Below are 25,940 nucleotides of genomic sequence, written 5' to 3' on the forward strand. Positions count from 1 at the left end.
TTTCTGGGATAAGCTCGCTTGATTGATTGTTTAATTGATTGATTGATTGATTGATTGATTGATTGATTGATTGATTGATTGATTGATTGATTGATTGATTGATTGATTGATTGATTGATTGATTGATTGATTGCTAATTGTATCTCCTTTGTAACAGGGTAATGACGTGTCTCATCTTACCAAAGAAACTACTATATCTATGTTTTATACTCTTCGTTTAATTCGAACGCTACTCTTAGGGCACGCTCAAAATACTTTTTTTTTCTGTTACAGGTGGTAGCTGCCCTAGTCAATATTCCCCTCTCTGCTTTTTGTCCACCAGCATTATAATCTCCTTTTAGTCGCCTCGACAGCCTTGAAGTTAACCTCTGGAAGCCAAATATTTCATCATGTAGATTTGGATGAGTATACACTCAGATTCCAACACTATGTGCCGCAAAGTTTCTGTTTTAGATGCGACGGCATCTCATTCACTCGCCTTGTCCCTCCATACGGCGTTGTCATTGTCCGTCCACACCCCTCCCCCATTCTCCTCGCCGCGCGAGCTGCGCTCTCCGCCGCTCACTCCCTCTCCTCTCCGATAGTGAACACTCTCTCGCGAGGGACATTGGATTGGATTTGATTGGCTTGGCTTGGATTGGATTGGATTGGAAAAAAGCTGATTGTGTTGGATTGTGTTGCGTCATAGCCGCGGCAGGGGGTTCACGGCACGTTTCACGCGATGGGAGAATCAACCTAACGGAAACAACAACGGAACCCCCTATGCGTCGCATCTACACAGGGGTTCCCGCGAGGGGAGGTGGGAGTAATTTCTTTTCTACAGACCACGCATACCCCATAATTTTTGTATACTTCCCCACAAAGCTCTTAGTTCTCAAGCAACCTGCTTTAGCCCCCAAAAGCAAGGCACTGCACTTGGAGTTGTAGAATTTTTCCTTTCTGATGTCCAATTTCTCTTCCCTGTACATCTCTAACGACATTTTAGCTTCCATTTTTTCTCTCCATTTTTTTGTTTCTCTCTGCCTTTCTTCTTTTTGGTTTCCTTGACTGTCTGATTCTCCACTGTACTTTCCGTATTTCGTCGTAAGCCGTCCTTAGCCACTGCGTGTCCATGCTTTTCATGTATAGGTACCCAAAAACATTACCTGTCCACCTTTACGTGGATCTATTGCTCTCCACGTCCCCTCAAAACAAATTTTACTCTGAGCTTTTGGAACTCCAAAGAACGCCTAGTTCATATCTCCCTACACTGCTTCGTTAGTTGTTTTACCATGCACCCCTAAGGCCAAACGGCCTACCATTCTCTGGTTCACTTCAAGGCATGATAGAGCGTCTGATTTTAAGCAGAGTACTGCATTCCCAAATGTGAGGCCCGGAACCATTACTCCTTTCCACATTCCTCTCACTACTTCATATCTGTTACACCCCCACACAGCTCTATGTGTCATTATAGCTGTGCTTCGCTTTCCCTTACATTCAAGGTGCTCCTCGTGAGTTCTCAAGTAGTTGTTCCCTTCGTTTATCCACCGTCCCAAATATTCACATTTCTTGACTCTGGGTAGTTTGCCATACTAGATTGACACTGCGTCAGTTCTAGTGTGATTTAAAACCATTATTACCGATTTTTCAGCGCTAAAATGTAACCCGAGGTCTGTGGCGTCCTGGCCACTAATATTTATGAGCCGTTGCAAATCGGTCTGGTTATCAGCTAAAGCAACAATGTCGTCAGCGTATAACAACTTTGTCTGTCTGTCTGTCTGTCTGTCTGTCTGTCTGTCTGTCTGTCTGTCTGTCTGTCTGTCTGTCTGTCTGTCTGTCTGTCTGTCTGTCTGTCTGTCTGTCTGTCTGTCTGTCTGTCTGTCTTGATTCGTCTTGATTTACAGCCTTCTCATCCGGAGTAACAAAGGATTTTTTCGTCCAGCCAGGCTGGCACTTTCGGCCCTCAGTTTCATTCAGGCGGACACTGCATGAAAAGCTCATGCAAGTGCACATTTGAACCTGAAAGTTGCCTCACTTCTACTGAAATAGTTTGACAGCGAAGCCATTAGTGGTACGTTCGTTACACGCTTTTGTGACCCTGTCTTCGTCGTCGTCATCATCGTCGTCCATGCCGACACACACACACACACACACACACACACACACACACACACACACACACACACACACACACACACACACACACACACACACACACACACACACACACACACACACACACACAAACACTAATTAACCCTCCCCCTCTCTAGTCTAGCGAGGAGCAGGTCTTCTGTACAGCGGGGTCGCGATTAGCCGCCTCATAGGAGAGAAGGAGAATGGCGTTGCTGGGGAGCGGGATGAGCATGGCGGCCTTTCGTGATTTACCCATTTCTGTGTTTCTGGGATCAAACCATGGTCAGTTAGCCACATAGGACCGTCATTTGATTAGAGATCAATAAGCACCATTCCCCCCCGCACCCTCCTACCTTTCTTTTACTTATAATCATTGCCTTAATGTTTATCACATTCGTCGTCACGTATACTGACAGCAGCGCCTCCCGACAGAGTCGCGGTCGGCAGTGTAGTACGCACAAGACTGCCCGCGGTGGGCACTAGCAAACCATTTCGGGGTCAAAGAAGGTGTGGTCTACACGAGCCAGACAAAATGCCGCATTAATAACGACGCTGGCGTTTTCTTTATTACTTAAGGGCTTGAGATGAGCACTGCCATTGACTCTTATTTAGGGCGTGTCCTCGGTTTCGCCTCCTCAACCAGTTTCCCATTGCGCATTTTCTCTTCCCGTCTCCCCGCAAGCGGCTAACTTCTTACGCACACACCTTGACTTGTCTCTCAAGCACCAGGACCGACCTTTGCGTGCTCCTTCCATGGTAACTTTTACCAATCCTTTCCTGGTGCACCGGGGAGCTCAAATATTCGCACGTGCATTTGGAGCGACAGATGTGTGTCGCGAGCTGCGAAAAGCGAAACAATCGCAGGGAAGGGGGCTGGTATTACAAGGACACGTGAGCCGATTCCGGCAACTCTATAGAGGAAATACACTGTAGAGAGATAGAAAAGGTTCATGTTAGAAATTTAAAACATCTAAATTAATTTTCTTGCTTATGTTCAGAAAAATGCTTTCAAGTTGGGTGGAGGCTGACCGCACAGTTAAGGTAGGGCTTCGAAATTGTATAAAGTCGCTGCTGAAAATCGCGGCTTTTCCAGAAATTTCAACGCTAACTCTACAACGTCATGCCTCGTAAACACTACCCCTTTAAATTATTGTATATTTTTATTTGGGTATCATGTAGCACGATAGTTTTGTGGTTAAGACGTTCGCAAGACAAGCAAGTTCTACAACCGCGTGGCGCAAGGCGTAAAAAAAGGCGCCAATGTCTCTCTTTTTAGACGCTTTAAACTTTGGAATAAAAATGAGAACCGTTACCGTTCATGACCGAAATTCTTAAATTTTGCGTTTATCTTGGCGGTTGGTTCAGAAATTTTAGAATTTAAACCAAAATTCCAGAGTTCTACGTCACCATGCAGTGTCGTTTGCTAATATATTACATACATACATACATACATACATACATACATACATACATACATACATACATACATACATACATACATACATACATACATACATACATACATGCATGCATACATACATACATACATGCATGCATACATACATACATGCATGCATACATACATACATACATACATACATACATACATACATACATACATACATACATACATACATACATACATACATACTAATTTTTTGGAGTGAGAGGCTCGTTAAACGCACAGAAAGAGATGCATCAGTCCAGCACGCTAAAGCAGGGGAAGTATAGTTTGACAGTTTTTTTTTATTAAAATACCTGAAACTGAAATTACAAATACAAAATAAGTGCTTTTTAAAGTCTGGATGGTACAGACAACGACGACAATGATCCGCTAACTGCCCCTCGTCTGATATTGTCTCAACTGCAGCTCTAAGTCTGTCGTTTAAACAGCGCCTTGCCTATCTTAGCTGGTGCTTTTTTTGTTTCTTTCCCCACAGGGCAGGGAAATCTGGTGCACCAAACCTATGTTACAGTCAATGAACTTCGTGCACGGCACGTTTCTTTAGACAGACTTTTTTTTTTCTGTCGCGCCATTTACCATGGGGCACATACGGACCAACCGACTGACTGAGGCAGAAGACAGTGCCCCAACCCCAACTCCGCATGTGGCTGTTGGGCCGTAATGTGCCGCACTGTGAAATTGCATAACAGTGACCAAAACCAAAACGCCCGGGTAAAAAACGTGACACGAAGCTTTGACTGTAAAACAGGTGCGGTGCACCAGATTCCCCTGCCCTGTGGGAAAAAAAACAAACTACCTTGGGCGGGCAGGACGCTGTTTAAACTACATACTCGGCGACAGACTATTTAAATGACAGACTGCGGCGCCCTCGCCGTGTATATTCCTTGTGCTTGCAAAAGCCAGTTGATGCCCAGCGCTTGCCCTGCGCACTCCTTTTGTGTGTCCCGCATATCGACGCGCTGCCTGCTTTGTTTCGTAGCGACAACAAGCAACTAGCCAATCGCAGCGCATTAGCTTTCCTTTATCGCCCATATCTGGCCGCAGTCCTTTCACTGGAAGGAGCAATGTGGAAGCAAGCGCAGGCAGGAAGGAAGTCGCAGCGTTGTGCGCCTCGTGCCAACGATCGTTTCACTTGGCGCAGCCTCGCAACGTGCGCGCGGGGAGGTCAGGCTGTTTCGGTATTCAGCGCCACGCGGGGCACGATGGCCACGATTTAGCCACAGGGAGTTTCGCCGCCGCATACGGCCCCAAAATTAATTAGCGTACAGCGCACCGTTCCTTCGACTCGGCTTCAGCATCTCCGAGACCGTGGTTCTTTTCACTCACAACACGTATGTGCGATTGTTCGTCCTTTTTTTAAATGATGAATCGGATATACCCCTATCCAGTGAACGAACAGTTGTGTTGAGTGAAGTCGATGGTTGGACGGCATACCGTCTGGTCGGGTAGCATAATACAAAAGATGAAACGCAGGTCACTGACCAAGTCAAGAAATAAAATATTGTGAACAAGGGAGCCAAAGCGCTCCCGAAACGTCATTTTTTTATTTTTTGTCTTGGTAAGTGACCTATGTTTCAAGCTTGTAGTAGTATTTACTACTCAAAATTTAGAATACTTTTTTTCTTTCAGTTCTGTAAATTCTAAACATGTGCTCGGTAAGGCATGCCAGCTTGACCAAGTTTACTTTGCTCCGCCTCTTTTAAACGCGCTTTCTTGTCTTGGGCTAAGTGTAATTTGTAACTTATTTGTTTTATGCCCTCGGGGGTGATGTGGCCAAAAGTGATTTAATGCTGATGATGACATATGTGCTTTCCTGGTTTCAATTATATTTTTCGCTTTCGGTGCTTCCGGGTACACGTTTTGTGTCCGTATATGGCTTACGCAGGTGACCCACGGATAGTACAGTAAAAGCTTGTCGATTTGAACTGCAAAGTGATGTCATCTCAGTTCGAATGAAGGGAGGTTCGAACTAATCAAAGGGAAGAATAAAACTACTACACTGCGAATGGGAAGCAGTCTGGCATACCAACAATTTCATGCTTGAAAAAAGGCGTGATTTCAGTCTGCCTTTTGACCTTAACCAGCACTTTTTTGGCGTAACTATGTGGCGGAAGGCCTCTTCGTCGCCTTCTTCAAAACTGATGAGGAGACTGGCGGCATTCCATCCGGCCTCGACTTCCGAGCGGTGGCCGCACTGGTGCTTCGTCTTCCTCCTCCTCCTCCTCCTCGTCACTTACAGCGACAGGTTCTGCGCTTCTGAGCCGAGGAATGATGCGCTCATCTGTCAGCGCACCACACGCCACTGCACTGGCGTCCACGTCGGCGTAGACTGAAAAGAATGAGTCTTCCGAAACGTGCGCCACTGAGGTTTCAGATTGGTTTCACCCGATTTTACTTTCTCTCTCCGTTCTGAAGGTGACGCAGCCTCGTGTGTAGGTGGCGGGTGCGTTTTCTGGCTTTTGTCACACGCCAACCCGTCGACGCGGCGACGCGTAATTCGAATTACCCATGGCAGAACTTACTGGCGTTTGAATTAACAGACTTTTAAAGACGATAGTCTTTCTTGGGCTACTCAAACGCGGGAATTTTCGTCTGTGTGTATGTCTGTCTGTCTGTCCATCCGTCAGTCCTTACCTCCCTCGGTTCAACCGCCTGGCCAAAGTTGGGAGAATTCTCGAGCGGGACGTTTATATAGGCAAAGCATTTTCAATCTGATAAATCGAGAAAGGTGATCCATATTCGTCAACATTTATCAGAGGAAAGGTAATATTATACTGATTTCAAGGAGAGCGTCAATGCCTACGTAGTGTTTGCAGTGTTCTTTTAATTAAATCTATATGTGTGCTCGATTTTTGTGAGAGCGAATTAAAAAAAAAACGCGTTGAAAACAATGTTTTAACCACAAAATACAAACAAAGCTGCGCCCGACCCTCGCGCTCGGGACTCGAGCGCTGTCTCAATAGTCGCAACGGATGGCGTGCCAGCATTGAACTCCACAAACCTTCACTATGAGTGGCCTGAGAAAGGAGGAAAACAGAGTGAGAGGTGGGCGGTGTCTTTCGACGACATTTGCAGCGACGCGAGAAGATGCGCGGCCAATTTTTAGGAGCGAAGCCCCTAATGAGCTCGGACTGTTGGCATCTTTTGTCGTCGTCGCAATCGTCGTCTCATGTAGTCACGGTGCTAAAACACCGGGGAACTCGTTTACGCCTCGCGCTAGAACGTAACGCGCGCTAAAAAAAAAAAAAGAAAGAAAACACCGGGAGACTCGTTCGCGCCTCGCGCTGGAGAGCTTCGTGCTTCAAATACAAATGAATTTTACAGCAAAGCTGTATACCTCTACCCCCAACGGTTTCATCTCCGTTGGAAAAAAAACGTCAATGCGCCAAGAATACACTTATACACTGCATGCTTCGCGCCTAACCCAGGTTTCACGTTAGTGGAGATGGCCCGGGATTTTTTTAATACATAGATTTCTATGTAGCCTGGCCGGACCAAATCGTACAGTTTGAATTAACCATGAATTTGAATTATTGAATTTCTAAATAATGAGCTTTTACTGCAGCTAAGGGTGAGCAAATTTTTTGAAGCGAAATGAATATACACGAACCGAATAGTTCCTGTTATTCTATTATAGTATTCGATTTCAGAATTTTTTATTCGATATCTTCGAATATCTTCGGTTTCGGCCGAGCATTCTCGGCTTGTATCAGGTGCTAAACACGATGCAACCTCAAAACTCAGCGTTCGGGCTTGAATGTCAGACATGAACCACCGTGGAAATTCAAGTACGCGTTTATTTATTTATTTATTGGGGCAGGAGAGTAAAATTTCTGCTTTATACACACGGTAATACAGAAGAAGAAATATTCGTGATCCTATTCGATGTACGAAGGCAGTGTTTTTCTTTTTCTAATACTCGTATTAGCCTTATTTTCGAAGATTTTCCTGTGCCGGCATAAATACAATGGCAACGGTATATGTTCTGATATTAGTTCCCATTTTGCTTTCCACTACGGCTTCTTCAATACCTGGTCACTTTCCGATATGTTACATTCTTAATAAATTTGCTTGAAGCGGTACAACACGGTGTCATTTTTTTAATGAATAGGTCTGCCTTGCAACTGGTCTGACTTATAAACCATCTTTTTTTTAAACTGCCCAAACGCGCTATTCCTGTTTTATTGGGATTTAAAACTTCTTTATTCAGAAAAGGCATCCAATAAAGCTGAGCGTCGCGCGTTTAAGATTCCCAGGTGCACGTGTCTACATTAATCCGGAGTTCTCCCCTCGGCGCGCCTCATAGCCGAGGTGGAGCTTCGGAGCGTTAAACCACACAATCAATAAATCTGAGGAGATCGGTAATGCTTTTTACTAGGCTTGCTACTTTAAATGGGCAATGAATACCTTGTGCGCCCTTAGAACATGCGTGTGCACGAATGAGCGCTACTTTTTTTTTTTTTTTTTGAACATCTTTATAAAAACAAATTGGATTTCGTTCTCACCTGGAAGGCGTAAGTGAAGTACTTGGGAGGCGTTAGGTACGGAGTAGTGCGAAAATAAGAAAAAAAAATTTATAATCGTCAATTCTTGCTTGCCAGCGGAACGAACCTGCATGCGTGCAAGACTGCGAGTTCGGGTTTACACAAAATAGCAGCATCAGCACCGCAGCAGTGGTGCAGTAATCTGCCCTCTTTTTCTTTTTCTAGTACCATTTGTTTTGCAACGCCGTTGAACCTCTGAAGTAACCAGTGGCAAAATAACGACTCCACTTGGCGCTTCCGCGTCCATGACACGAGCGCGGTAAGCGCACTAAGTTTCCGTTCACGCCGGTGGCATAGATTTCGCAGACCCCTCACCGTCGGAAGCACGGGCGTTACTCGAAAGCTCCGCGTGCGCCCCACCGGAAGCGGCGATAGGGGTGAACTGTGGATGCATACGGCGACGGTTGTTGCAGTGCATTGCACTGTGAACTGAACGAGAATCTCTCCGTGCCTCGTCGTAGCCGTATCTCGACGCCGAAAGGGCGGCGCACTGGAATGGGAATGCTAAAAATAATGCGGCCGATAACGTCGTGACCGGATCCCTATCGAGTGAATACGGCCAAAAACCGGCCTCTGATTAATATCAGAAAAGTGCCGCGCGCTGTGCGCAAAGACAAATCACCGTTTTGCAACTTGCTGCTCTCCTGGCGTGTATTTTGTCGAAGCCAGGTGTCGGGAAGCGCTTCGACAAGCCCTTCTCTCGACCCGCTTTGCCTCCCATGACGGAAGAACGTCGCTGAGTGGCTCGCCTGGGCCTTCCTTCTTTTCATCTCCCGTACGATGATAGCATCTCGTCTGCTGTGCCTTTTTTTTCCGAGGACGGATGCTGGGGTAGTGGGTAGTATGCGATGGCTTCGGCTGCGGCATAAAGCTGGCCGAAGCAGGAGCGATGAAATAGATGCACGATGGCGCTAAGCCGATGGTTTGACTCTCTTCTTTGGGGCGCAAAACGAGGAATGAACTGGGTGGTGCGAGTCTTTTTTTTTTTTATTGCGCCATTTTGCCACAGGGCATAAGTAACAAGGAAACAATGAATAAGACAGGACAGAGGTACGAGCCAGAGAGACAAAAAAAAAAAACGAATGGGGTTGGTGCATTACAGGAAACTATATAGTCCAGTTTCGGAAATGAATTCCGACAGTTTCGTGTAAACGGGGCCGTGTGTCCACCGATGAATATCGGGACACCGACCTGGGCGCGTCTCCTCGTACTACGTGCTTGCAAGGAGGTCGGGAGGCACGCGCCGGCTACAGAAAACCGGCACGCAAAACGCACATTTTAAATAAAAGTGTTACCATCAACCTCGACACAAAGAAACAAAGGCTCAATACAAGTGAGCTTGGATCCTAACACCTTTGAATATTAAGAAATTTTGTTCCTGGTCCGGGGCTCGAACCCGGGACCACCACTGGTCGAGGTCATTTGGTCTATCAACTGCGTTAACCAAGAGGGTCGGTGGCAGCGCGAGGATTGATTATGAGGTTTAACGCGCCGACGCTACACAGGCGATGAGGCGCGCCGTCGTGGATGGCTCCGGGTTAATTTTGACCCCCTGGGTATCTTTAATGTGCACCGAAATCTCGAACACACGGGTGTTTTCTCTTTTCGCCTCCATCTGAAAAGCGGCCGCCGCGGCCGGGAATGGAACCTGCGTCCTTGGGCTCAGCAGCAGCTACGCCTTAGCCACTGAGCCACCGTGGCGGTACCATGAATAATTAAAATTATGCTCTCACCCATTTAAACCCGAATGGTTTATTAATAACGCTGAATAAATAATTGCGGCCGCGTAAGGCGAAGTTTGCTTAAGCTGAATATCCGGCATGGAATTGAAAATTCGAACTAACTCCCGTGTGACTTTCGGTTGCAGCTATTTATTCTCAATTACTGCTCCACCAGAAAAATTTCTCCCAAAATGGTTTTACAAGGACGCCTTCAACCGCCGTTGTCCGCGGCTGTTGAAGGTGCCTCAGTGGGTTTGCCATTGTTCTCTTTTTCCCCCAGTTGCTTCGAGAGAGAGAGAGAGAGAGAGAGAGAGAGAGAGAGAGAGAGAGAGAGAGAGAGAGAGAGAGAGAGAGAGAGAGAGAGAGAGAGAGAGAGAGAGAGAGAGAGAGAGAGAGAGAGAGAGAAAGAGGCAAAACTTTACTTAGTTGCCAACTGGAGTTACTAAGCGTCGGCCAGGAGCTTCTGGGCTCTGGCGGTGTCCTCGGCCAGTTGTATACGCGCCCTACAGTTGATCCGAGCTGGGTTGGAGCTGCGGAGTGTACGGTCTCATACCACTGCTCACAGTAATTAATACTGCGACCTAGTGCGGCCGCCTGCGGACATTGCCACGTGTGCACTGAGTCCGCTCGTTCCTAGAGTTCCTCTATATAGCTTCCTAGAGTTCCTCTATATAGCTCCCGGGGAGCTATATAGAGGAACTCTACTCGTTCCTGGCACCTGTGGCCCTCTGGAGGGCGACGCCTGGGCAACAGCTAACCGGGCTCGGATGCGAATTTGTCTGAAAGAGTCGCCAGACCCCGCGGATTGTCGTTTAGCCAGGGATGCGCGGGTGGGAAGCAGGCGGACAGGGGTTGACAGCGAGACGTCCATTTAGACGACAGTTGGTTCGAACAACACGGCACCTATTCCTTGCTGCCGGGAACAGTAGCGTATTACCGCCTGCGGCTGCCTGTCTGTATGATGTAGGGGGTGCGTGTCAGGGCTCGGGTGTGGGGCACGCTGTTCGAATAGCACAATTCTTCCAGCTGCAGTAACAGCTTGGCCTATGTGTTTAAGGTTGGGATCTCGGGATGGAGTGTCCTGAATGCCTCCCAGAAGGCACTCGAATCATATGAATTTCATTCTTTTTGTTCGAGGAGGAGGGGAAATGTAATTGTATGACGATTGCGGCGCGCCTGAGGCACGTTGAAATCCAGGCTAAATCGTGGCTCGTGGCATGTTGATATTGATGTGTTTAGGGGTTCCAGTGTATCAGCCGGGTAACTTGACGGCGAAAAGTCGTGCTACAACCTGTGCATCAAAGCTTCATGTCTCTAAAGTGCAGTTTCAGACACTGTGCGTGTGCGCTAAATTTAGTCGCCGGTAAGAATTACGGGAAGCGGGGATGGAAAAATACGCGTTCTAGCCGAGTGATGTCTCCATGTGGCTATCTGGATCACCAAAAGTTGCTAATAAAAGCATGGTTGCGTTAGCCGACGTGTACACAGCTACCACGTCATGTTTTACGGAGTTCGGGGTCCAGCTGGCCGGCAACCGGCAGCCAGGAGCCCTGTTTCGATTTAGACTGATTTAGACCAACCTCGATTTCCCTGGCCGCACCCGCCGTGGTGGCTATAAGGTATTGTGCTGCTGAGCCCAAGGACGCGGGTTCGGTTCCCGGCCGTGGTGGCCGCTTTGCTGATTGAGGGGAGGAGAGAAAACAGACCCGTGTACATGGACGCCAAGGGGGCGGGGTGAGTTCAGTGGAGGGTTCAGCTTACCTCGACGCGTCCGAGTTTATATGAACCCCGTCCACAGAATCGAGGTGAGGGGAGCGGCGGGGTTCAGGGAAAAGGGGCTACCGTATTTTCACGATTCTAACACGCACCCTCCTTTGCTAAAAGGTAGCTTAATATTTGTGTGCGCGTTACCATCGGGCTCAAAACCGAAATAGGCTTTAAAGCGGCCAGCAGCATTGCCATGCGGAACGGACACGAAGTACACGCAAAATCCAACTCAATCCAATAAAAACAATCCGTCAACACCACGTGAGTGAATTTCGGCGCACTAATTCCTCAATGGCATGCCGCATACCCTGGTCATCTGTTGCACATTTTTTTTGTGTGCTTCTGCTCAGCCCCTAACGCTTAGTATTATGAAGATCAAGGCACTTGAAATCGCAAGCAGCTTCAGTGTTCCCCGCTATAACTTTATTTCCAGCAGCAGCTGGATAAGCAACCTTATAACGCACAATTCATTTTTGGCTTCCAGAGAGAGAGAGAGAGAGAGAGAAAGAACTTTATTCGCCCAGAAGTAGAGAGCTTGGACTCTCTTTGCCGCGTTAGTCAGCCAGAAGATCTTGGTCCCTGGCGGCTTCTTCGGCCATCTGGACAAGGTGTAGCTGCGTTAGAGGATCAGAGCTGCGCAGCAGGGTTTCCCAGTGCTCTAGGTGGTTGATATCTATGCGGGGTAGAGGGGTCTTGCTCCGTGGTTTTTTTTGGCACTTCCACATAATGTGCGTGAGGTCTGCGCGGTGGCCGCAGTGCTTGCACTTATCCGAGAAGATCTCTGGATGAAAGTGACTATAGGCCAGCGGGTTCGGGTAGGTATTGGTTTGAAGTTGCCTCCATGCTTTGGCCTGCGCAGCGTTGAGTGTGTGGTGGGCGGCTGGAAATTCGCACCTGCTGTGTTTGTAGTAATTTGTTATCTCTTTGTACGAGTTGACGCTGTCGAATTTCTCTGAGGGATCTGTTGCCACTGCAGGGGGGTTAACTGCTGCTCGGGTGACGATCTCGCAAGCAGCTGTGTGGGCCCGTTCGTTGCCCTGTAACCCTTCGTGTGCAGGAGTCCATATAAGTTTCGTTGACCGGTAATTTGGTGCTTGCTGCTGCATACGCCAAATAAAATATCCCTCTTCCAGGTACGTGGTGTCATGTCTTTTCCATCTGCGCAGTACCGTCAGTGTCACATTTTTTGTTCGTATTTTCCTGCGCGAAGTTACCCGCGCATTACGATTGGGGGCGCGTTAGAACCGCGCAAATACGGTATTCTGCTCCCCGCGGCCCGCCGACTCAGCCCGACGAGCGAGCTAACCCACCCCCGGCCTCCGAGTTGACTGGACTCGCCGCGACGGCTCTCTGACCCACCCCGTCCGCTTATATATGGGGGTGTCGAGTCCAAAAAACCTGTTTATTTCGACTCAACGCGCCCTCGTCGGGTCAATGTAAACGGGGCTAACGCCAGTATGTTCGAGATTTCGGTGCACCTTAATTATCCCCGGGTGGTCAAAATTAAGCCGGAGCCCTCCACTACGGCGTGACTCATCGCCTGTGCAGCGTCGGCGCGTTAAGCCTCATAATCGATTTCCCTGGGCGCACAACATATGTATAATGCACAAGTGACCTGGTCAGCCCCCCTCTCCCGAACGAAGCTCCAGGCTACGCCGTTGATGGATACCGAAACCTGTAAAACCACGTGAAATCCTGCTGCAGAAAATGCGTTCCATAGGAAACTTAGTCACGATATTCGCATTACTTTCGGGCAGCTTTGACATTGCGAGTCACGCACCAAGCTCCACCGTACCAGCAGGTCCATTTCCCTCCTCCTCAAATTTCTTGTGAAGAGCAGTGGGAACGAGGTGTTGGCGAGCTCAGACCTATAGAGTGTAAACCGCCCTGGTCAACAGAACTACCGAAGTCGCCACGCGGCACAAGCTGGGGGCTATTAGAGCCCCTTCGACCACAGTATGCCCAACAAAGTCTCTCTCTCTCTCTCTCTCTCTCTCTCTCTCTCTCTCTCTCTGAGAACAGCTCTCTCTCTCCCCTACCCCCCCCCCCCCCCTTCAGCCCCCGTTTGTCGCCCCACGAAGTCCCAAGCTGAACAGGGAGGAACAGTATTTTGTCTCTGTATATGTAGGGTTGTTCGTTTTCGGGTTTTATATTTTTTCAAATTCGGGGGGTAAAAATCGGGCGGTATTTTTCAAACTGATATTCGGGGAAAAATCGGTTTTTTTGCGAAACCATTCCTTACTTCGGGTTTTTTCGGGTTAAATATACGGTTGTACTTATCAGAACTTACACTGAGCTCATCAAAACGTATCACGGGCTTTTTAAGTATAACACGTTAAATTTGGTTTCAAGCTGGTAATTGGGACAGACACCAGAGTATTATAGCAAATACAGTATACTACCCGAAATTTTGTGTTTGTTTGAAAATGAATCAGTGGTGTTTGAAAATGAATGAATCAGTAAACATTGACTCTTAGAAATTATACATTTTATTCTCGAAAATCTGGTCATCGATTTTTTACACGTCCTTGTTGACATACATTATCATCTGCATGCGCAACATGTCAGTCTCCATTCGAGATCTGTCCGGTCGTTGAACATATCTCAGCTGGGAGAAAGTTCTCTCCACATCACAGCTACCATTAGCTAGGCACAACAATGTCAGTGCAGCTTTTGCAAGCCTTGGGTAGCGAGAAGTAGAGTCATGCCAATACTCGATTAGTTCGACAGCTGGGTTTGAAATTCTTGGAAGCAGGTGCACATACCCGAGACTAATCTGCAGTGGGCAAAGGGGCAGATTTCTTTGCTTTTCTTTCACCCTAAATTTGTTCACAATGTACTCGAAGCGTGGCCGGCCTCAAACGTGTTTCCCACTTTCTTCTGCAAGCATTTTTTTAGGGGGGGGGGGGGGGGTGCATGTACGCCCTCACGGCGACCTGTCTAGAAAGCGTGGATAAAAACTGCAGCGCTACTCTCCAAGCAGCAGGGTGAAATGCACCCGTTTGTTTGTGAGCGGGGCGCCAGGAGAGAACGGCAGACCGTCAACTCACGATTGTGCAGATCGCTACAGGGAGGTTTATTCGGGGAGAAATCGGGTTTAACCCGATTCTCCTGAAACTTGTTCGGGGTGCAAGAATCGGGTAAAATCGGGTTTTACCCGAAAACGAACAACCCTATGTATATGGCATGTCAGCTCCTTGCGCCGATCAGGCACAAGGGTGAGTACACCAATCACGCCGCTCATGGCGGGCTCGTCAGGCATTAATGGAAGCTGCCTTGCCCAATACCGTTGAAGCTAATGAACGGGAAGCCGTCGTTGCGTACCACTAAACTCAGCACACCTGATGGCAAGGCTGCTGAAAGGTCTTGCTGAAACTGCGCATGTTCTGGTGTGCTGGTGCAACCGGGTGTTGAGCCCATCCTAAACCGGTATGCGCTGAAACAGCGCAGGCTTGACAACTGTCGTAGCTAATGCCTCGTTCACGCACATCGAATATAATTGTCCCGAGAGGTCATGTCGCTGCTTGAAAGAAACTTTGGCCGTGGTTCAGTCTTAGCTGTGTTATGCGAGAAACAGGGGCGGATACAGGTGCCCACTTTATAGTATAGAATGCCCACTTTATAGGCTTGTGATAGTAAACACAGAAAATCAGTGTGACGGACAAATAACGTGGGAAAGCGGTAACAGACAGTCCAGCATAGACTACAGTCAAGTCTCCGAAACAGTATACGAAAGGTTGCGGGAAACGAGGATAGATAAAAGCGGAACAGACAGCTTAGGCAGCGACCACAAGCGGCTTACCTTGCACTTTGGAGGCGCAACCCGGAAATCGGTACACTCTGGGGAACTAATTTGAATGATGAACAGTTAAAGATTATCGCTGATAGGATGGAAGACGAAATTAATAAGTACCCAGACAAAGACTAGGAATCATTCCCATTATCATTCCCATGATCATTCCCATGATCGCGTTCATAAAGCGTAAGATGAATGAATCCAAGCAACGAAACCGGTGGAAAGGGAAGAGAAAGCCGAGAAGCTGGTGGAATAAGGAAATAAAAGAGGCTATTCACCAGCGAAAAAAGACGTCCAGAGAACGTAGAGAGGCGAAAAGTACTGGTATAGAACCGGAGGTAGTGAAGGAAAAATGGATATCTACCGGGAAAAGAAACTAGAAGTGCAGAAAATGGTGCAAGCAAAGGTCAAGCAGAAAAGCGAACAATGGACGGCAGAAATTCGGAAGAAGGACAAAAGCTCATTCAAGAAGTTTTGGAACCATGCAAAATTACTAAGCTCAAGAAACGATATCCATTAAAAATTCTTGATTGATGATGAGGGAAAACATTTACAAAGAGAGCACGCGTTGACGCGTGGTGGTGGGGAAACATTTATTCAAGTGAAAGAGGTTCGCGCTTGAAAGCGGGAGAAGCCCTCAGTCCAGGGCCCCTGCGGCGGCTGTGGTCCTGCGTGCCCGGTCCACCAACTGTCGCTGGTCCTCAGGGTCCGAACTGCACAGCGCGGCCTCCCACTGCTCGAGGGTGGGGGTGTGAATAATGGGGGCTGCTGGTGTGTTTTGGCAAGCCCACGTGGTGTGGTAGTGTTGGATGTTCGTTGCAGTGTAGGCGTGTTGGTGGATATATTGTGGGGTGTATGATGTGCAGGAAGCTAAGGTGAGGGTATGTGTTTGTCTGTAGCTACCGCAATGCTACAGCTTCCTCTCGGGTGAGCTTCTGGTGCGGTGGTGTGTAGGTACATCTGGCAAGGCGGTGGTGTTGCAGAAGTGCACGGTACGGCTGCTGGACAGGCTCTGGGTCACGGAGCGACTGGTGCGGTGCCCGCAGGGTGCGTGCTCGGGCTGTATGTGCTCGCTCGCTTCCGTGGAGCCCTGTGGAGCTTCCGTGGAGCTCGCTTCCATATTAGTACAGTAGGGTTTAGGGTATCGTTGTGCCTTTTTAGTAGTCGGAAGGCGGATGTCGAGATGTGGCCGTTGCCGTATATATAGTTTCTGCATGCCTGTTGGCAGTCTGTAATTATCTGAATTATTCGAAGGTTGAGGCGTCATCGCCTGCGATGGCCGTTTCTTCGGCTTCAACGATGTTTTTGGTTTTTACAGTCGCAGTGCGAACGACATCGCCTGAGCCGTCAATGACGCTTACTGCTAAGGCTGGACGGGATGCGTAGTGGGCCGCGTCCGTGAATCGCACATGCGGGTGGTCAGTGTACCTCTCTGGCAGGAATTGTACCCGTGCTTGTCTGGGCTGTGCGTGATGCTCAGGGTGCATGTTTCGCGGATGCGGAGCAACCCTGATGAGCGTGCGGATGTCCTGGGGCGCAGTTTCCGGACGAGGTTGGCTGGCGTCCGTTATCTGGTAGCCTATAGCTGCCTCAGCACCGTGCGACCTTCGAAGTTTGCCTGAGCCGCTCTAGTTGGCTGACAAGGTGGGCGTCAATGATCTCCCGCACCTTGTTGTGCACCCCGAGCGCTTCCATCTTGCTAGTGGCGGTGTGAGGAGGGAGGCCTAGCGCTTTTTTGTACGCCTTCCGCAGGAGTATGTCAAGTTGGTCCATTTCCCTCGGTTTCAGCGGGAGGTAAGGCGTAGAGTACACCACGCGGCTGACAACCAGTGCTTGCACCAACTTGATGACATCATCCTCTTTCATACCCTGGTGCCGATTTGTGACTCGACTTACCATACGCATGATTTGAGAGGTAGTGTGGTTGAGGCGCTGGATGGTTACCGTTCCTCCTCCGTATTGCTGGATGTAAATTCCCAGTATGCAGATGGTTGGGACTACGGTGATGTCGCTACCCTTGAGCTTTATTTGTATTGTGGTGGGTTCCAGGGGCTTGCCACGTGGCTTGCGCCTCAAAATGATGAGCTCGGACTTCTCCGGGGAGCACGCGCACACTGTGAAGACCGCGCACACTGGTGTACTGCTGGACTGCGTCAGCGGCTTGCTTCATCGAGTGATTAGTGAGAAGTTTAGGGAAATAGAGGTAGGGAAGCCTGCACCGATAACATCAGCGCCACAGAAGACTGCGGAAAGGGGAATAAATTTGAGCCACCTTGATTAAAAAAAAAAGTAGAGCAAAAGGTTTCCCCCAAAAAAGCACTAGGCCCGGAAGGAATAAAAATGCAGCTGATAAACCTGCTTGGACCGAAAAGTAAGGCATCGTTTATGAGTGCAATGATAAGGTGATACAAACCAAACAAATACCGGAGGATCGGCTAGAAAGTAGGATGAATTTAATATATAAAGGCAGAGGCAACAAAGGCAGTATTGATTCATACAGACCACTCACAGTAACGTCAGTGGTGTATAGATTCGTAATACAGGCGATAAAAGCAGAAATTCAAGCATGGGTGGAAGAAAATGAAATCCTTGGGGAACTGCAAAATGGATTTAGGCAAGACAGGCGATTGGATGATAATTTGTTCGTGATAACAATGCATCGAAATTGCGAAAGCGCAGAATAGACCATTATGGATTACGTTCTTGGGCATTGAAGCGGCATATGACAACGTAAACAGAGAACTGCTGCGGAGAAGGCTGAAACTCCAGGGATTAGATGATGAGTTAATACAGTTTCTTATGGCAATCTACAAAGATAATAGAGTGCAGCCGACATCGGAAGGGCAGAAATGCGCACAGCAGGTCAACACCCATCGGGGACTGAAACAAGGATGCCCTTTGAACCCATATTCTTTACATGGCAGGGTTAGAAGAAACTAGAGAAAGTCAATCAGGGTTCGATCTAACGCATATGTTGCCGGGAATGTTATACGAAGACGACATTGCTCTTTTAGGTGATAGCCAAACCGATATGCAACGGCTCATAAATATTAGTGGTCAGGAAGCCACCGACCTTCGGTTAAGTTTTAGTGCAGAAAAATCGTGAATAATAGCTTTCAAGGACACTAGCGCTGGCGCAGTGTCAATCCAGCATGTCGAATTACCCAGAGTCAAGGAATATAAATATTTCGGAGTGTGGATAAACGAAGGGGTTAACTGCTTAAGAACTCACGAGGAGTAACTTGAAGGTAAGGGAAAGCGAAGCACAGCTACAATGAAGCATAGAGTGTGTGTGTGGAGGGGTATAACAAATATGAAGTAGTGAGAGGAATGGGGAAAGGAGTAACGGTTCCGGTTCTCACATTTGCGAATGCAGTTCTCTGCTTGAAATCAGGCGCAATAGCAGGCCTTGAAGTGAACCAGAGAACGGTATGCCGTTTAGCCAAACGTTGGTTTAGCCTTAGGAGCGCATGGGAAAACAACTTACGAAGCAGTGCAGGGAGATATGGGCTGGCCGTCGTTTGAAGTTCGAGAAGCGCAGAGTAAAATATGCTTTGAGACGAGGTTGAGAGCAATGGATCAACGTAGGTGGACAGCTAAAGTTTTTAGGTACCTATACATGAAAAGCGGGGACACGCAGTGGCTAAGGAAGACAAGAAGGCTAACGATCGATGAAACTCGGAAAGAACAGTGGAGAATCCAAGACAGCTAAAGTAACCGAAAAAGAAGCAAGGCAGATAGAAACGAATAAATGGAGAGAAAACAATGCAAGCTAAAACTTCGATAGAGATGTACAGGGCTGAGAAATTATACATCAGAAAGGAAAATTTCCACTACATTTCCAAGGGCAGTGCTTTGCTTTTTGAGGCTAGAGCAGGTTACTAGCGAACTAAGAGCTTTGTAGGGAAGTATACACAAAATGATGGGGTATGCGTGGTGTGCAGAAAAGAAACAGAAACTATGTGGCACATAGTGTTAAAATGCGAGGGTATCCATCCATATCTAAAGGGAAATATTCGGCTTCCAAAAGCTATAGGATTTAAGGGTAGCACAGAGGGAGTTAACTTCAAGGCTGTCGAGGCGACGAAAAGAAGATTAGAATGCTAAGGGACGAAAAGCAGAGAGGGGAATATTTCCTAGGACAGCTACACCTGTAACAGGAAAAATAGTATTTTGTGCCTAATAAGTTTTTTTGTGCCTGCCCTAAAAGCAGCTAGTAGTTTTTTTTTTTGGTAAGATGACGCGCCATCACCCCTCTACAAATGGGATACCACTATCAATCATCATCTATCGTAATCAGTCGGTAAATTTGGCTGTATATGCCACTGGTACGGAAGAGATTACTCTTTCAAGGACCCTACAAGACGTGCAACACCGACACAGGGTGCCCCAGCGATTCTGCATCGGTAGGCCGAAGCTAAAAACTTGCAGTGCTAAAAAGTTGAGGTCCGCTTGAGGTCTGCAACACAGTTCTTACTGTTAAGAACCCTCTCGCCAAAGTGTATAATACACAAAACTCTTACGGTTGTTAGTTGCTACCAACACCATGTCTTTTTAAACCACCCGCCAATAGTCTGTTTCGGTTTCGTCATCTATAGCGATGGATGTGTGTATTTTACGCCCGCTTTGCTATAACATTACTTTATTACTGATGAATTAGTTGAAACCAATAAATAATTTTATTACATATAAAAAGAGAGTTTTATTTTGCTGCGCGGGCCAACTAAAATGGCGCATTGTTGACGCTTTTCTTTCGACTTCGGTTTACATATGGCAGGCGTAGGAACCTACCTAACTGCAGCCAGTGCTGATGACTCTGTGGTATTTTTGTTCAGCGCGTGCTCGTCGTAAGCACCAGCATCACTTTCGATGCCAATTCGAGGAAGGTAAATGCGATTATGTGCCCTTTCTTGCTACCTGTTTTATCCATTAGCACGGATGTTGTTGGCTCATACTTGCATCATTGCGCGCACTGCTAGCGAGAAATGACTGGGCCCCTTGGTTGGGTTGGGACACTCAGCGTGTATTTCTTCTATTTCAGGATGGCTTCGTGCTAGCGCACTGGACGTCGTTGTATTGTAACCATGAACAGGTCAGAATCGGTTGATGTCGTGCCTTTCAGGTGGTGGGTGTATTTTCAAGCGGTGAAGTGTTGCCGAAGCATGACGTCTCCCAAACGCAGTTTAAATTTGTAATACCGAAGCGGTTTTGTAGTTCTTGTTGCGCAATATTCTTAAGTGGCGGAGTTATGTTGCAGAACAGTCGACTGGCTGCAGTAAAGGAAGGGCGTGGCATGTATGACTCCACGCGTGCGTAATAATTGCCCTTGCATTTCTACTTGCGGTCGATCGAAGCGACCAAACAAAATGATTGAGGGGTCGATCCCTGCTAAGTGGGCTGTTAAGTTGCCGAACTGGACCGTTCAATGCTCGCGACGCCACTTGACACATCGCCAGTGCTAACTCTCTAACATACCATCTAAACAACTAAGTATGCTTTTCGTAGGCCATGTGCTGTAACCATTTAATAGTCTGATAACGCCTGAATCAATGTTTGTGCTGTTCTGTTTGCCCAGTACGTAATGCCCTCGTGCGTGAGGGCCTTTAGGAGTATTTTGAATAAATTAAGAGACATTAGTTTACATGTGTTGTTGCTCCACTCTGCTTTTGTTGCAGAAACTTGCAATGCAGCGAAGGAAAGTTCAGTATATCCCACTTCTAAGAAAAAATGAGCGGTAACGTCCGTATGCTGTACGATTTCTGTAATATGTTTGACGTCTCGTGTGCCTGTGCCACATTGAGCGTGTATAGAAACTTTCTTTTCTTTCTTTAATTTTGTTTTTTTACTTCTGTAGCCACGCTGTGTTGTGCCGCGCTGATTTCTGGCTGCATAGTCTGTACTTGTTTGACATTCTGTTGATTTCAAGCTCCAAGAGTTAGTTTCATAAATGGGAAAAGCTGGTACGCAGTTTCGGTCCGCAACTGCTGCACTTTCTTTTGCCAAGGATGGTTTATAAATGTAGGCCAAGGCAGTGCGATCTTGAAATATAATGAGCACACTTTCTTGTTACGTGTTACTAGCACGGCTCATCATGCCTGTTTGCCGTTTATTACCTGTGCGGTAGTCAATCCAGCAGCTGTTGCCCTCTTGCTGGGTTGGGAACAATCTCCCCATCTGGCAACAGAAATTCTTCATTCTCGCTGGAATGGTTACGATGCGTAAACTACTTATGGCAGACAGTACAATGCTAAAAACTACTCGCATTTAATATATCGGAACAAATTATTACTTCTCATTGAATTTGTGTGAGAGTGTATTATGGGTAAATGTGCAGTCAGCTCTCTGTCGGCTGTGGGAAAGAAGCCATTGTCCTTTGACGTTTTGCATTGCTTTGCGTCATAAGTGCTGTGAGAGCAGCACAGTGGCGAAAAATTTATAAGAAGTCAGTATTCTTAAATATGTGCGTGAATCCTAAGGTCACAATCAGAAATGCTTTAGTGTCATTACTCGTTACAGTGTTTGAGTGCTGCTGCATCACTCGGCTCGTGCTGAGCAAACGGTAGTACTGAGATTTAGTCATTGCAGCATGGGAAGAGTAATCGTGTAGGGGTCAGGGGTATTACCTCCATTGGTCTTGAAGAGTAGACAGCATCAAGTGGTGGGAAATGCACCCATCGAACAAGGGCGCAGGTCTGTTTAGAGGCACTTACTTTATGTGCTAGGCTAATGCAGCAGATGCTGTGGTGCAGCAGATGCAGCAGATACAAACAGTTGGGTCAAACTTTATTAGGAATGGGGAGGTAGTAACTTTCTATATTGAATCTAATACGAATCCAATCTAATTTTATAATTTATGGATATTTAAATAGGCTGGGTTGGAATTGTGTCCACAGTTTCTTCTTTCTACTCTGAATAGCAAAAGAGCAACATAAAAACAGCAGGGGAGTGTCAAAAATTGTTGTGTTCATGCTCAATTCAGGTACACAAACTTGCAAACTAAGTTGGATATCATTTTGGTGCTGATAATGAGGCATAGTGGTGACCTAAGCTATGTGAGAGCTCCTAGCGCTACAAACAACGCACAAAGAATAGAACAAAAATACGCCAAAAAAAAGGGATGAAACACACACACAGGATGTTGAGTTTGGTCAAATTAAAGTAGTTCAGTAATGAAATATAGTGCCCCTTGGACCCTGCTCTTAACTGCCTTACGTTCGTACTGAGCAAAAGCATCCCTTGTAGCAGTGGCAGTTGCAAATTATATTTCGTTTTTTTTTCCTCCTCACTGCTGATCTTGTTGGTCACAAAAACTGGCGCACTTGTGGCAGCTTTGCTTTGAAAGCCTTCTTTCTGCTAATGTGGAATGTCTGGAATTTCAAGTAATGGCTAATTGATTGGATGATTGAACTGAATGAAAAGAAACTTGATTCGATATTCTCAAGTTTTTAATACTTGTATTGCTCTAGAATTTAATCAGTACCGTGTTTTATTTTAAGGCATGATATGGAATCGTGGCTGTCTATCACACGGCTGTAGTGATAGAACACCGCAAGAAACTACAAATAGTAGGTCATTTTTACCAGCCTTAGCATTAAAAACTGGTTCCTAAAGGTTCAAACATTTGCATTTGCTTGGCGGGAAAAGAAAAAAATGATTATGCACTATCCTGCATAGACACCAACTTTAAAAAAGGTGGTACACATATTAAAATAAATTCGGTGAATGTTTATCTTGAACATTTCCTTAGTTGAGTGGTAGATGTGAAAAAGGTTTTATAAGTAGAACTGCAACCGAGGAAGTAATGATTTTTTGCTTATTATCTGGGCAGTATCTGGCCCCATCATTAGTGATGCAACATTTGAGGCTGCTTTTTTGCCATGCACGAAGTTCTAGGTGGGCTGCTGTGTAGGCTTCGCATGTTCTATGTAAAGTTCAAGGTATGGAGAGTGTATTGCGCGGGGTTGTGGATCGACTGATACACACCTGTCTTGTTGCACATGTACAGAGCTTTAATTTCTTCACTGGGAACATTTGTGTCCACCTCTTGCTTTCCTTATGTCAAACTTGAATTGGTAGAAAGAGAAAAGCTTGTTTTCCTTGGCCGCTCATGAATGTGGCACCTTGCAAGCAAGATGAATGGCATCTAATTTTTGTTTTGCATGCACCTGCAATGGTAAACCATGAAGTGGATGAAAAAAGGAAACGCAAAAAACTGTGAAAATGGGTCCTGGAAAAAACATTTAATCCGTAACATAATTTAGTGTTTAATGATTTCTTTTAAAATCTTTGTAATGTTTAAGAGGGGCATTTTTTAGCAGTCATGTGTTGCAGCTTGCTTAAAAGAATATTTGCAGCTTGAAGCAAAGGTGCCGAAAATCGCAGAAACCTACCTCTTTTTTTCTCCCTGTCGCACAAAGAAAAAATTGAAAACGGCAACTAATCACAGCTGTGTGCCCCCATTGTTCCGTGGTACCGTACCTGCGTCACTATATTACTTGCGTTGTGGTAGCGAAGTTACTCTTCCTGGTTGTGCGTTGTCGTTTGTTTGCTCTCAAAGTTGGGAGGTACTGTTTGGTTGTTCACTTTATTATGTGTTCAGCTAGTTAGTGTATCAATAACGCCACCTCTTGATGGCTGGCTTGTGCAAATTGTTCTTTAATTATGAGCCATGTTTGGGTGTCCCAGAAACAAGGAAAATTTCACATATGTTATAATTAATGGGAGTTCGATTCCCGGCCGTGGTGGCCGCTTTTCTGATAGAGGCGAAAAGCAAAAACGCCCATGTGTATGAGATTTTGGCGCACGTTAAAGCTCCCCAGGTGGTCAAAATTAATCCGGAGCCCTCCACTATGGCGCGCCTCATCGCCTGCGTTGCGTCGGTGCGTTAAACCCTACAATCAATCAATAATTAATGGGAGTCTTAGCACAAATAACATAGGACGGGGGCAGACGAGACAGGTGCCTGTCTTGTCTCGTCTGCCACCGTCCTCGCCTTATTTGCACTAAGGCCCTCATTAAGTATGTACCAACTAGCCCAATAACACGTTTTATTCTCATAATGTGCTTTGCTTGCACGTAAAAGGCATTTCACTGTAAGCCTTAAGTTTTTATTGTGGAGTTTGACCCAGTTTCATTGGCAAAAAAATATCCCTTTTTGCTCCTTTTCCTGGAAAATCATGGTAAAGTTGTTGCCTGAGTTGTGATTTGCAGGCAAAGATTTTAAAAGATGTCGTTTTGATTGATATTTCTCTTAGTGGGAGAGGAATAAATTTGGTTATGGCCAGTTGTTAAGGGTGTCTAGTAATTCAAATTCTCTTTGATGTATCTCTACCTTAATCTAAGCCTTAGGAACAAGCATTTTTTTTTGCGATTCCTTCGTTAATCATAAACTTTATAAAAGTACACTAAAGTGTTATGGCCTGTATCAATAGGTTATAGGGCTGGGCTTACAAATGTACTGCTCTTGGCTGCACAGAGAATGTCAAAGACCTGAAAGCAGGTATCGTTGCCTCGTACATTTTTTTTGCATTACAACGCATGAAATTGTGACAAATTGTTGAAGGTAAAGGCCAGTTGGCAAAGGTCATTAAAGATTCTCCCAAGAAAAATGGTAATACAGAGCTCCTGAATGTGGATAATTAAGCACATCTGACAACTCCTGTTGGATGTATTCTTTTTTTTAAGAAGACAGAGACTGCAGCATGTAAAGTTTTCTAGACAGTCAGCATAGCTGGGACCTGGGCAGTTGGTACTTCATTACGAGTAAATCCAGGATTTGCTATGAGTTCAGTCCACAGATGCAAAGTGAGATGAACTGACACCAGAAAAGACGGTGCCCAAATGTCGACCTCGAAGCTTGTGCATGGTCCTGTCTGGCATTGGCTCTTTTTGCTTGTGTATGTGGATTGTGTCTGTAGGAAAGCATGTATTTACCCATTACCAAAGAGGCTGCCTCACTCGGACACCACAGGTGGTCACCGTTATTTAGGTTCTGATATCGGCCATGGGTTTTTCCTTGGTGTGCTGAGATTTGCAAGAGTGACCGCACCTTCTAGTGTCACTTCTTACGACTAGCAGCATCTTCAACAGCCGGCGGCATAAGTGTGAGATCATTGATATAGTGACTAAGCAACAAGAGTGTCCGTCGACTTTAGTGTTGAACATTCTAACCAGACGTACCGTGGTTATAGTCTTGTGTTAGATGAGACTATTGCACAGCTGACTTGGATGCAATTTGTGGCATTTTCTTTTTGTGGTAAAAAAAATTTCGGAGCAATGGGAGGTAAATGTCAGATTTCATTATTGCCAAACAGATTCCAATAGGGCTATGGAAGATGTTATCTTTTGGTCTAAACTACAGGCTACGATGCCTGCAGTTACCGAGCACTCCTTTAATTCATTATTGGTTCATTTTGATGTGCCCATATGTTGAGAAAAGTTCGCTAAATTTTATACCGACTAGACCTTTGGCATTCCTAGCTTAGGACACAGAGGCAGGAGACTAATAGTACAAGGCAAGCTGCAGTTTTTGA

General features: G+C 46.4%; 1 protein-coding gene across 7 annotated transcripts in view; it reads left to right on the forward strand.

The window, feature by feature from the left end:
• The first annotated feature begins 20,153 nt into the window (after window positions 1-20,153).
• Window positions 20,154-25,940, forward strand: part of LOC144155062 (putative phospholipid-transporting ATPase IIB) — a 64,726-nt gene continuing 58,939 nt past the window's right edge. The window contains exons 1-4 of one of the 7 annotated variants that reach the window (XM_077686294.1): window positions 20,154-20,294; window positions 20,450-20,500; window positions 21,084-21,158; window positions 22,905-22,973. Coding sequence is in view for 4 of the 7 variants with exons in the window: in XM_077686290.1 (XP_077542416.1) it covers window positions 21,093-21,142 (50 nt within the window). In the remaining 3 variants the exon portion in view is untranslated. Of the gene's footprint in view, window positions 20,295-20,449; window positions 20,501-21,083; window positions 21,159-22,904; window positions 22,974-25,940 lie in introns of those variants that run through there. The other 6 variants (XM_077686291.1, XM_077686290.1, XM_077686296.1 and 3 more) reach the window with 6 other exon arrangements.

The sequence above is a fragment of the Haemaphysalis longicornis genome, unplaced genomic scaffold, assembly GCF_048455015.1.
Source record: "Haemaphysalis longicornis isolate Haplotype H1 unplaced genomic scaffold, Haemaphysalis longicornis Haplotype H1 scaffold_1, whole genome shotgun sequence".
Lineage (NCBI taxonomy): Eukaryota > Metazoa > Arthropoda > Arachnida > Ixodida > Ixodidae > Haemaphysalis > Haemaphysalis longicornis.